The sequence below is a fragment of the Sorex fumeus genome, unplaced genomic scaffold (genome assembly GCF_029834395.1).
Source record: "Sorex fumeus unplaced genomic scaffold, SorFum_2.1 ptg000034l, whole genome shotgun sequence".
Classification (NCBI taxonomy): Eukaryota; Metazoa; Chordata; class Mammalia; order Eulipotyphla; family Soricidae; genus Sorex; species Sorex fumeus.
Window position 1 is genome coordinate 33,021,039 of NW_026606091.1, and position 13,288 is coordinate 33,034,326.

Consider the following 13,288-nt stretch of genomic DNA (forward strand, 5'->3'; position numbering starts at 1 on the left):
GTGTGACCCAGGTGCTGGGCCAAAAGCGCTTGCTCACAGGCCTTCAGCATCAACCTGCAGTGCACCCTCTGCGCAGAGGCCAGCGGGAGGCTTTCAGGGACCCGACTTCTCCAGATGTCTTAAGCTTTGTCCCTGAGGGAGGCTGTGCCTGAGTTTGGGGGGTAGGAGGACACTGGGAGGGGGGTCTCCCTCAGAGGAGGCAATGGACTCTGATGCGCCAAGGGGAGCACCTGGAGGGCCACCTGGGGGAGGAACTGTTTCCCACTCACTCCCTCCACCAGCTTGCAGCAGGGGGCTCAGGAGGAGGGGTGGGGTCAACCCTGAGCCCCACCTCAGCGCACTGGGGCTTCTAGAGTCCCCCCGCACCCAGCAGCACCCAGCACGGCCCGGCCCGCGAGTTCAACAGGATTGTTCTGGGACCCGCGCCCTGTTGGGGTGTGGGGGCTGGGTCAGTGCTGGGGCAGGCAGGCGAGGATCTGGCAGGGCCCTGCCCCCCAACCTTCCTCCAGCTCCACTGGGTACCGCACACGCTGCTCCTCCCCATTCACCTGTCCCTCAGGTAGGTTCCTCGGGAGGCTCACGGCCCAGGTGAGACCACAAGTCCATCATGACCCCCAGGAAGCAGCTGCTGAATCCCACTTCAGGGCTAGGGACCTCGCACTGGCAGCGCAGGGGCACAGAGTGGGCAGTGCAGGGGAGGTGGGCAGAGGGGGCCCGATGTTGCCCAAGCCATTGAGGGACACACCGGACCCACCGTGGACAGCCCCCAGCCCCCTGTGAAGACGGACGGTCCGCTCCTGCTCTCCCTTCACTTTTCTGCGCCCGCGTGGGGGAAGGGGATCAAGCATGTGTTCCCCCACAGGACCCTGGGGGGGCCCTGCAGGGCAGGTGGGAGCGAACACAGGGTGCAGTGCAGGGGCCCAGTGCACCAGGCTGCCCACCCCACTCCCCAGGCCTCCCGGGAGAGCCCCCGCGCTGGGGAAGGTGGGCAGCTGCGGGGAGCCTGGATGCAGTCCCTGTGCCCTGCTCGTGTCCCGCTGGGACCACAGGTGAAGGTGTGTGCAGAGGAAGAGGGGGACCCAGCACGCACCTTGCCTCCGGGTCCGCCCCCTGCTGCAGGCGAGCTGGGGAGCTCGGTGGAGCCAGAGCCCGGGGCTGGGCCCACGGGACTCGACCGGTGGCCGGGCTTCTGCTCCGACAGCCCCGCGGCCTTCTTCCTCTGGGCTGCGATCTGGGACAGGACACTGTCGATGCTGCCACCTGGGGGACGAGGACGAGGAAGGAAGGACGGTGAGCGGGGCTCTCCGTGTGCCTTGTGGGCAGGGCCCACCACGGGCAGGCGGCTGGGACTGGCCACCAGCAAAGGACAGGATAGGAGCGGAGAAGGTGCCGCCTGGGGTATCCTGTCCCCAGAACCACGAAAGGTCAAGCGGCCTCCGCAGCCGCCACTCCCCATGCCTCCTGCTGGCAGCTCGCACCCATCTGTCTGGCCCCTTCCGAGCCCTGAGGGGAGCCTGACAGCCTCGCTGGACAGAGCTGGTCAGCCACATCCCCATTCCCCACAAGCAGCCCTGGGGGTACCTCGTTCTCTTGTGCTCACTCTGCTTCTCCCCATCTACGCGAACCGCGCGGTGCGGCGCGTCAGTCTGCAGGGAGAGGCAGAACAAGGACGGCCAGGGCAGGGGGGTGGGCACAGCAGCCCGGGGGAGCGGCAGAGGACTGTCACAGAGCACTGGGAGTCAACACTCCACCGTCTCCTGAAAAGCCCTGGGTGCAGCAAAGAGGAAGCTGCTGATGCAAAAGCCGCTGACACCTTGCGTGAACAGAACGCCGCTCTCATATTCTATTCCGAGATCTCAGACGTGCTCTCAAGTTGCTGCCACGAGCGAAGTCGCTCCTGCCTCTGGCCTACCGCAGGAGGGGAGACCCCAAGTCTGTTCCCCACGCCCATGAGGCCCTGTTCAGCAAACAGCCCCAAGCACCCGCTCCCTCAGCCATAAAACGGGGCGAGGTTTCCCCAGGCTGTTGGGAGACAGGGGTGGACCATGGAAAAGGACCCGGCGCAAAGTCTGACGTGGAGCTCGGGGCTCTGTAAGCTGTGCTCTGGCTTCCATGAGTGTCGAAGGCACAAAAGCACTTTGCAAAGGTAAATCCCTGATTGTAAGGGAGGACCCCCTTGGGGGAAGACTCCCCCGTGTTTTTCTTCATGTCGCAGTCCCTCGGGGAGTCTGGAAGTCTGAGAGCTTCCTCAGGAAGCAGGCACCCCTCATCCCTCACAGTGTCTGCCCTGGGGTCGGTCGGGCTGGGGCACGTGGGGCCAGACTGGCTGGGCTGAACCCTGGGGAGCCGGCAGAGCAGACGCCAACCCTGCCCCCCGGGGCTCTCTGACTACCTCCTCCACCCTGCCTGCCCCAGCAGGTTCGTTTGTTTTGGGTAACACCAGGCAAAGCTCAGGGCTTCCTCCTGGCTATGCTCAGAGGGCTCTAGGAGGTGCTGGAGATTCAATCCAGGTCGGCTGTGTGCCAGGCAGACCTCCTACCCACTGTACTATCTCTCTAGCCTCAAGTGAAATCTGCACTTTTCTTTCCACTTTTTTGTTTGTTTTGTTTCTTGGGGGGGTTGGGGGGACACACCTCTGTTGGTGCTCTGGGATTGCTCTTGGCAGGGCTCAGGGGTACTGGGAATCCAACCCAGGCTGGCTGCATGCTATCATCACTCCAGTGCCTCTTGGGCAGATCGTCTGTCTACTCTGAGTGCCACTTGCTCCTCTACTGAAGAAGGGGTGGGGTGAGAAGCTGGCTGAGGTCAACACTCACGGGTCTTAAACGCCCTACACCTCTCATAAAAATGCTCCACCCCTCTCTACTCCCGGGGGCCCCGAGAAAACACGGCACCATGGAATTAGGGGCACATGAAAGACCCCAGAGCCACACCGGAGAACAGCAGAGGGGTAGGGGGTGGCAGCGGGGTGCAGGGGGCCGGCTCCTGTGCCGTGCCCGGGGCCCCACCTGAGCGGTTATGCAGCTCCCCGCCGTGTCTGCCGACGCCCCCCACGCCACTGGAGCCGCTGGAGGAGTGAGGTGATGGGTTGAAGTTTCCCGAGTTGGCGGGAGAGGCGGGGCTTCTGGAGAGAGACGGGAATTTAACCGGCCTGACGGGAGTCTGGAAGAGGAAGGGGAATATCAGGGTGAGGGTCCCTTGTTCCCTCCTCGGCGCAGAATCACAGTGTGTGTGTGTGTGTGTGTGTGTGTGTGTGTGTGTGTCTGTCTGTCTGTCTGTGTCTAAGTGTATGTGCAGCAGTGCAGAGAGCATCGTGGCCCACCGCAGCTGCTGCTACAGGGGTGCGCCAGCTCAGCTTGTGAGGAGCCCCTAAGAGGTCCGAGTCCCCAGGAGGTACTCCGGCTGTGTTTCTGTTCTCAGACAATCCTTACCCATTTGGAGCCTGGTCATTCCAGGCCTTGGTGTTCTACTATTGATTGGCCGGACAGACTCTCTAGTCACGATGCTCTGTCACAAGTACCCCGTCTTCCCTTAAACACACACACACACACATACACACATGCGCGCACACATACTCGCACACACACGCACATTCACATACAATCACACACGCATATACTCTCATGCATATACTCACACACACGCACATGCACATACTCTCACGCACACACACTCACTCAGACAAATGCAAACGCTCACACACTCTCACACACGCACATACTCTCATGCACACACACATGCACACTAACAAACACTCTCACACTCACAGACACATACACTCACACAAACTCACTTTCACACACATGCACTCACACATACACACATACTCTCATGCACACACACTCATTCACTCTCGCACACGCACACACATACACTCCCTCACACACTCTCACACTCTCACACATGTACAAACTCACACTCACACACACACACAAATTCACTCACATTCTCTCTCCACACACTCACACTCACTCACTGTAGGCACAGAGATGCCAGCAGCACCCGCTGCCTCACATGCCTATTGCTGGCACGCACCTGAGCCACCCTAGTGTGGACCAGGATGGGAGCTGAGTACCTGCTTTCTGTTCCCAGACCAGCCACCTCCCTCCCCAGCCCAGACCAAACCCAAACCTGGATACTTGGGGCTGGAGCCATAGTACAGTGGAGAGAGCGCTTGCCTTGCTTCAACTCACCTGGGTTTGGATCACTGGCACCCCATAGGGTTCCCTGAGCCCCACCAGGAGTGATGCCTGGACACAGGGCCAGGAGGAAGTCCAGAGCACCACCAGGTGTGGCACCAAAACCAAACCCAAACCCAAACCCAAACCCAAACCCAAACCTCTGTTCGGCCAATGGAGAACAACAGGAGGGGAAGTACAGCTGCCTTCCAGTTGCTCTAGAAAAATGGGTTCCAGAGGATGGAGAAAAGGGGCCCTGACCTGCATTCCCTGAACTCTAGTAGTTTATTTGATGGCGTGGGGGTGCCTCCTGGGGGACCCTTCCCACGACTCTGAGCCAACTATGCTTGAGGCTCAGTGCAGGGGCCTGAGAATGCGGTGGGCCACCCCAGGGGGGCCCCAGGGCTACATCCTACGGTGCTTGTGGGACCGTGTGGTGCTTCAGGATCAGTCATATGTAAAACATGCGCCCTAACCCCTGCACCACTTGTCTGGCCCCCGCCCACCTCACTAACAGAACTTGTCCCCCGAGTTTGCTGCTCTCCTTAGCTAAGGTCCCTTAGTCCAAAGGATGCTGCTCATGGAGAGAAAGGGAAAACGGCCAGGCCCGGAGCTACCGCCACCTGCTGCAGGGCTGACTTACAGTGTCCGTGCCCCGCCCCCCCATGGGGTGGCCCCTGCTGGCTCTCTGCGGAGGCACCGTCTTCGTGGGGTCCGCCTTCCTGCTGTGGCCGGTGCGGGTCCCATCGGAGCTCCACAGCTCGAAGCTGGAGGGGGGCAAGAAAGGGGGGATGACGGCCTTCAGCTTGTCGCTTGGGAGTCGGGTGAAGGGGGCTCCGTTCCGAAGCTGAAAAACACAGGGCCGGGGGTGAGAGCTGCTGGGAGGGAGGGAGGGACACTGGAAATGGTCCCAGCCTCCACCTACCCCCAAACCAGACACGTGTGTGTTGTCCCTGCCCCTCCTCCTGGCCCCCGAAAACGACCCCAGCTATGAGAGTAGAGTGGACTGGGGAGGGGGCGGGGGTGGAGAGATCCCACGGGGGTGAAGGGGCTTGCCAGCAGGCGGCTGGCCCTGGTTCAATCCCCCATACCACATGGCCCCCAAGCCCCACCAGGAGTGCTCTCTGATCACTGCTGGGATGGCCCCCAAACTGAAAACTAAAAATTAATTAAAAAGATAAAAGCAGGGACCAAACAGAGGTTACAGAAGGTACAGTGCTTCGCCTTGCACGCAGCCAACCCGGGTTCGAGTCCCAGCATCCCATATGGTCCCCTGAACACCGCCAGAAGTAATTCCTGAGTGCAGAGCCAGGAATAACCCCTGAGCATCACCAGGAGTAATTCACCTGAGTGCAGATCCAGGAACGACCCCCGAGCCTTGCCAGGTGTGGCCCCCAAAACAAACAGACAAAAAGATGAAAGCAGGACCGGGTGGATGGAGACCTGAGGCAAAAGGGATGCAGGGTGAGCGCAGACGCTGGGGAGGGTCCCATCTCAGCCAGGAGAGAGATCGCTGCAGGCGGGCAGAGCGCAGACAGGGAACAGGGCTGCGCTGACCCTGGTGAGAGAATGGGACAGGGGTGCAGGGGGGCGGGGGGCAGAGCCACAGGGGCTGGGGCCAGAGGCGGGAGCTGGGAGAGGAGAGGCAGCTCTGTGGGAGACACAGCCCATTGCCCCATCCCCCACGCCTCCCGCAGCTAAGGCTTTCCACTGCCCTTTTCTTTTTTTTCTTTTTTAAAATTTTTATTAGTGAAACACCATGAGGTACAGTTGTAGACTTACAAATTTTTGTGCTTGGGTTTCAGTTATACAATGATCAAATATCCATCCCTCCACCAGTGCTCATTCTCCACCACCACTAACCCCGAGCTCCACCCCCCATCCACTGCCCTTTAGTTCTGAAAACGGCTCAATTGAGGTGCGTCTCACACCCACACAGCAAAGGCCGGGGAAGTGCCTAGGAACGGCCTCCCCAGCGCAGCTGACTTTAATTAAGGCCAGCCCGTGAAGTGGGCAGCAGATGGTGCTTGGCAGGGAAGGACACCCCACAGCTAAACCTGCCTCGGGAGCCAGGCGGGCGCCGCTCGGCAGGGAGGCCTGCAGGGCCCACTGGGCAAGACGCGGGCCAGCCTCCATCTGCACTGGGCAAGAGCGGGCGCCAAAGCGGGGGGGGGGGGGGGCGCGGGGGAGCGAGGGAAGGATGTGTGTGTGGGGTCCCGGGTGTCCCACTCGAACTCTCAAGAACTGCACTGAAGATCTGCAAGCAAGTGCTGTCCCCTGCAGATCCCAGCAACGCCTACAGAATATGTGTATGGGTGTGTGTGTGTGTGTGTGTGTGTAAGGGGTGCATGGACAGGGAGAGAACTGACGCTCCTGGACGGGCATTTCCCCTCCGTGTGGGGAGTGGAGAGACTAAAGCAGAGGCCTGCAGCCTCTTCACACCTCTCTGTGGCCCGGTGGGTGTAGAACACTGGTCTGGACTTTCTGGATAGCAGGGACATTCACCAGTTTGGACCCAGGTTTTTTTTTGGGGGGGGTGTTACACCCAGCAGTGCTCAGGGCGTACTCCTAGCTCTGCTCAGGGATCATTCCTGGCGGAGCTCGGGAGACCACCTGGGGTGCTAGGGATTGAACCCAGGTTGGGCAAGTGCCTTATCCACTGCACGATCACTCCAGCCCCAACCAAGGCATCTCCAGATATTTATCTTGAGGGAATCAGACAAGAGGAGGGAAACTGAGGCATGAAGGAGATTTCTTTTCTTTTTATTTTCTCTCTCAGCTATTCACGCGGTGGAAAGCAGAGCAGGTCAGATGTAGATGAGGACCCAAGGGAACAGGTTCCTGTGGGCCTGCGAGCCACTGGCCAAGGATGGACAGAAGCGGGCTCGCTGGTGGGCGGGCAGGGGCGGACTGGGTGGTTGAATCTAAGCTGTGACAGTGATGGCCATGACCACTGCTGCTAAAAGACAGTTGGGTGACAATCATGTTTGGTCTATAGTCTACTTTCAGCATGCTTCTCCCATCCTGGGAGGATCCTCCCAACACCCTTTATTTGGTGCTCCCTTCTCTATCTGAGCTCCCTTTTCCCCTAGCATGTGTGGCTGGCCTCCAAGCCATGGAGTAAAATTCCTGGTACTAATCTCAGTCATTCTTGGGTGTTAGTCTCCTAGTTTGTTTCTTTATTGCTTCTTTTGCAAACCACAACACCCAATAAGAGAGAGAGAACAAAAGGGAATGCCCTGCCACAGAGCAGGGCGGGATGGGGGAGATGGGGGGTGGGAGGGATACTGGGATTCGTGGTGGTGGGAAATGGGCACTGGTGGAGGGATGGGTACTTGATCATTGTACAATTGAAACCCAAGCACAAAAATGTGTAAGTCTGCAACTGTACCTCATGATGTCTCACTAATTAAAAAAAAAAAAAAAGACAGTTGGGGAAAAATCACTCAGAAAGTAGGTGGCCCCAGACCTCAGCCCTGGCCATCCGTGGGTGGGTGATCCCGCGCGGCCCTATCTTCCTTTGCTCGGTCATAGCCTCAAGCGACATTTAGGAGCGAGTGGCGTTTCTGTGCCCGTAACGGAGAGTGGCCACAGCTACCGAAATGAGGCTACCAGATGCTGGGCAGTAAGAGCTCCCTGGGCCGGTGAGCGAAGACCCTGAGCGACACCTCTGGCGTGGCCGCCTTGGCAATAGGGAGGATCTGGGTCAGGATGCAGGCAGGCGCCCTGAGGAGTCTCTTGCTAGGTGGGTAGAAAGCGGGTGCCTGCGCCAGCCCTGGCTCGCTGCGCCTGTAAAATGCCGCCCTCTCCTGGCCAGCCTGAGGTACAGCGCTCAGCCCCGGGACCAGAGGCAGACGCCAACCTGGAAGTCACTTTTGGGGCGAAAGGGGGAAGGAAGAACATCCTGCAATGCTCAGGGGCTACTCTCCTGGTTCTGCACTCAGGAATCACTTCTGGCAGTGCTTGGGGAACCAAATGGGATGCTGGGGATCAAACCCGGTTGGCAGCATGCAAGGCAGATGCCCTCCCTGCTGTCCTATCGCTCCGGCCTTTGCAAGAGCCTGATGGGCAGAGAGGGGAGATGGCCGGTTCACAGCCACAGGGCAGGTCAGCAAGAGCTCCTGTGGGCCAGGCTCTCGGCTCGGAACATCCCCAAGGACCACTTCATGTAAGCAGAAGGCTGCTTGGCTGTAAGAAAATGTAAAAGCCTGCCATTCGCAGCTCTGGGGACAGCTGTGGAGGACCACAGTACCCTCTCCTGCGTGCAGGCAGGAGAGGGACAGACATAGGATGATGCCTCCCAGGCAGGATGTCAGGAATCACTGCCGGGCAGTAACAAACACAGGGGCAACAGAAACTGAGCTGGTGTTCAGCAGGACGAGTACCACGGGGGAGGGGAGGGGAGGGGAGGGGAGGAACAGGTCATGGGGGAACACTGCGACGATGGCAGAGGGACATTGGGACCACCCTGGGGGCAGGGGTGGTGGTGGACTGTGCCACATATGAAACCCTGTCTCTGACCGTATGATAACCTTTAAACATAAAGCATAAACATATTTATTTTAGACAGCACAGGGGGTAGGGCGTTTGCCTTGCACGTGGCCGACCCGGGTTTGATTCCTCCGTCCCTCTCAGAGAGCCTGGCAAGCTCCTGCGAGTATCCCACCTGCACAGCAGAGCCTGGCAAGCTCCCTGTGGCACATTCGATATGCCAAAAACAGAAACAATAAGTCTCACAATGGAGACGTTACTGGTGCCTGCTGGAGCAAATCGATGAACGAGAGGACAGTGCTACAGTGCTATTAAAAACATTTCAAATAAATATGTATTTGTTTTTAAAGCAGGTGTGAACCTTAACAAAAACCAAAATCAATCTGCTGCCACGAGAATTAGCCTGCAGTCGGAGCCTGCTAACTGTCCCTCCCCACACACCCCGACACCCCTGATTACTGAGGACGCCCTACTTAACTAGGATAGACTCTGCATTCTTCAGCCCCCTGGGCCGTGGGGTATGGTCATGGGCCTGAATTCTAGCAGATGTAATGAAAGCGGAAGCAATGCTGGGGCACCAAGTGATGACTACAGCAGCTAGGATGCCTGCTTGGTATGCAGCTGGCCCGGATTCAATCCCACATATGGTGTCCCGAGCGCTACCAGGGGTGATCCCTGAGCACAGAGCAGAGCCAGGAGTAGGCCCTCAGCACCACTGGATGTGATCCAAATTTTTTATTTTTTTCAAAAAAGCAATATGCATGCACTCATTTGTGGAATATAAAGTAACAGGTTGGGAGCCTAACACCCAAGGATAGTAGAGATAAGGACCAGGAGGTTTGCGCTACAGCTTAGAAACTGGCCTCAAACGCCGGGGGAAAAGGCAGCTCAGAGAGAGAAGGAACCACTAAGTAAAGGTCTAGGAGGACCTGCCCAGGACGGGAGATGCATGCTGAAAGTAGACTATAGACGACTGAACGTGATGGCCACTTAATACCTCTACTGCAAACCACAACACCCACAGAGGCAGAGTAGGGTGAAGGGGACAGGGTGGGGGTGGTGGGAGGGATGCTGGAACCATTGGTGGTGAAAATTGGGCACTGGTGGAAGGATGGGTACTCGATCACTATATGACTGAAATGCAAGCACGAAAGTTTGTAAGCCTGCAACTGTACCTCTTGGTGATTCACTAATTAAAAAAAAAAAAGCGCAATATGCAGCAGTTTCCAGCAAAATGTCTTAAAGATATGGGGCATGTGCCCAAGTTGCTTCCACCACCCTCATCTTTCTGGGGGACTAAAATGAAGGCGGGCAGGGGCAGAGCTGCGGCAATGAACCGCCTTGGCCCGAACCACCCTTGCGAGAGGGAAGCTGGCTTCCCAGAGCCATGGAGCCAAGTGCCCGTCCTCAACTGCATGGATCTGAGACAGAGACGTGCACATCTGCATGCTCAGGCCCCGGCGGCAGGGGGTTCCTGTCACTCAGAGCCGGGTGGATTCTGATGCATGGGGAGGCTGTAGAGGAGAAAGCCTGGGGACGGCCTTCTCGAGGACTCCTGTCCCCCGGGGTCCCTGGAGCCCAGTCAGACGCTTCTCCATCCTGGTGCCTGGCATATGGCCCAGGCTCGACGTCTGCTGACCCCATCCCCCGGTGCGGGGCTGACCTGTCCCCATCCCTTGAGACCAGTGCTGGTCCCTGGTCACATGGTGTAAGCGCAGCCCCATCTGAGACCCCCACCCAGGTGAAAGCCCCCCCCCCAACACATCAGTCAGGATCTTTGGCTGGGAGCCCGAGAAGCCCCCACTCACCATGGTGGTCAGTAACACATCCTCCTTCTCTCCCCTCGTGTTCCCGGGACCTGAGAGAGCGAGAGAAGATTCCTGGGATGGCCACGGCACACTCACGGCCAAGGACGTGTGATCCCCCTCAGCCTTCCACCGGGACAACCACCCTCCTGGATGCCGGGACGGGAAACAGTCACAGGTGTCTGCGCTTGGGACGGCAGGGAAGCCTTTCAGAGGGATCTTCGCGTGTGACCAGCTTCGGCCACCGCTGGGCAGATGCAGAGCTGCCATCAATTAGTTTGTCCCTGATATGGTGCTAAAGGAGCCAGGCAAGGCATGGGGCGGTGGCCCTCGGGCGGAGGAAGCCGTCCCCATGGGGGTCTGCCCCTTTGCCAGGCGAGGTGTCCATCTCCGGAACCTCGGGGCTTTGCCATCCACGTCCGCCACTGACTCCAAGCACTTTCGGAACCTGAACCCGTCCCAGTCTGATCGCTGGGAAGCCCCCACTGGAGTGGACATGCCGTGGCCAGTTTCGCGGCCCCGCTGCTTCCAGCTTCCCCAGTGATCGCCCCGAAGCAGCCCCAGACCAGCCTAAGTCTCTTCTCGGCCAGGTCACTCGGCACTCACCACCTGCCCACCATCTCCCCACTAGCTTTCGGGCGGGTGGGGGGAGCAGCTCAGGATCAGGGTAAGGGGCAGAGGACACAGGTGTTTGCCCGTGGTGGACTCGCTCCCACAGAGGCACCCTCCTCTTACCCTTGTCTTTGGCCCGGGGGCCCACGTCGGGGAGCACTGGACGGCTCGTCTTGTCCTGCGGGTGCGCCCGCATGGTGGAGTCCAGCGCAGGCTCCGGCTCGTCACAGAAGGGCAGCGGCTGGTTACTGGACAGCCCGCGGGGCAGTGTCTGCATCAGCTTGAGCTTCCGGAAGCGGTTGGACATCCGGCTCCACCAGGACTGCGTGGGGAGGACAGGGCGGCGGTCTGGGCAGGAGCCCAGAGAGAGCGTCTGTTCCCTGACACTTGCCCACACTCTCTGGAATCTGTGGCCAGCATTTCCTCACCACCACCACAGTGCCCCTGTCCAATCAGAGCCCCCCTCACCCACTGCCCCCCATCAGCCTCCTCATACACAGACCAAGAAATGGGGGCTCATCCTGCCTCAACTCCCTACAACAAGTCAGAGACAGGCACTAATCAGGCACGGACAGACAGAATAAGTCAGGGACAGAAGATGGACACCATGAGTCAGGGACAGACACCAGTCAGGGACAGATGGACACGACGAGACAGGCACAATGAGTTAGGGATAGACACTGGTCAGGGACAGACAGATGGACACGATGAGTCAAGGACAGAAAGACACAAGTCAGGGACAGACAGACACAATGAGTCAGGAATAGGTGGACACAGTGAGTCAGGGAGACACTAGTCAGGGACAGAGAGACACCCATCAAGGACAGACATATGGACACAAGGGGTCAGGGAGAAACATCTAATCAGGGACACAGACAAGACAGACACAATGAGGCAGAAACGATGAGCACAAGTCAGGGACAGACAGCTGGACACCAAACACCTTAACACCCATCACTTTATAACTTCCCCCCGGGGGACAGTGGGAGAGGGGTCAGGGTGCCCCCACCTAGCGAGAACACCAGGGGCCCTGCCATCCCGGGAGGCCTGTCCCCGTGACCGCTCAGAGGGCAGCTGTGGGGTCCCGGCTGAGGGAGGTGGCAGTGAGGATGATGGAGGGAGCCCAGCATGGCGCATGGAGAAGGGTCCGGGGCCCCCGGCGAGGACCCCACAGGGGCACGGCTGTAGCCCTGGAGGGGGCCAGACTCTGGGACAGAAGTGGGTAAAGAGTCAGTGCGATCCCCAGCAAGAAGAGCGGGGACGGGAAAGTGAGAAATTCAGGAGAAATGCGGGTTCGCAGGGAGAGACGAGTGGCTGCAGCCTGGCTTGGGCCTTCCCAGGAACCTGGGAGACTCTGGGAGGTGCAGACAGTAGGTGGCACGGGAGGAGGAAGGCCCAACATCCCCAAATCGGGGGTGCTCGTTTCTCCAGGAAGGAAGCGAGGGGTGCCCCACAGCGGATACACATCCTGCCCCACCCTCCTCACTCAGTCCCTCTCTTGCTCACCCCCCATCCAGCCGGCCACCCCTGCTTATGACAGCAGATGTCCAGCCCACCCGCCAGCCCGAGGACCGCGGGGTTTGGGGGAGGCAAACCTTCAGGCCGCCCCTGTCGTCCGGTAGAGTGGGGGCGCTCCAGGGCTGCTGGGCCTTGGTGTGGGGCGGGGGCAGCGGGCGGCTGGGCCGGCCTTTGTCCTTATTCACCTGCATGCACACAGATGCCAGCAGTCGGACAAGCTCCGTATCTGGGGACATACATGGGAGGGAGCCACTCACAGGTGTGTCTGCCGGCCCACGGTGGGGAGGGTGGGGCTGGGGGACCCAGAGCACCTCCCACTGGCCCGAGAACTCAGCCAGTTCTGTGTCACTCGGGGTCAAGGTAACTGTCTCTCATCTCCCAAAGGGTGCCCCCAAGGCTACTGCACCCCAGGGGCCAGCCCAAAGCCCCTCATCACGTGACGGTAGGTGGGAGTCAGGGGAAGCCGTAGTCCCCGCAGCCAGGGCTCGGACGCACAGAAGCTCATTCTGCGGCAGTTCCTCGGGTGGGGTAACTGCCGGCCACCCCAGCCCCTCCCTGCTCCTCCATCGATGGGGGGCCTGCCTCGGGCTCACTGTGGAAAACGCTCTGGAGAGAAGCCCCGGGCTAGAAAAGCAAGTGAGTTGTAACAGGTATTATCACGGAGGTTCCTGAGAAAGTTCACTG

The 13,288-nt window shown here is 59.2% G+C and overlaps 1 protein-coding gene across 1 annotated transcript in view; it reads right to left on the minus strand.

Moving 5' to 3' along the window:
- ANKS6 (ankyrin repeat and sterile alpha motif domain containing 6) overlaps positions 1 to 13,288 on the minus strand; it is a 47,418-nt gene that overhangs the window by 18,510 nt on the left and 15,620 nt on the right. The window contains 6 exon segments of the mRNA XM_056117126.1: positions 1,091 to 1,260; positions 3,009 to 3,162; positions 4,822 to 5,025; positions 10,478 to 10,527; positions 11,210 to 11,408; positions 12,682 to 12,830. Of these exon segments, the coding sequence (XP_055973101.1) occupies positions 1,091 to 1,260; positions 3,009 to 3,162; positions 4,822 to 5,025; positions 10,478 to 10,527; positions 11,210 to 11,408; positions 12,682 to 12,830 (926 nt within the window).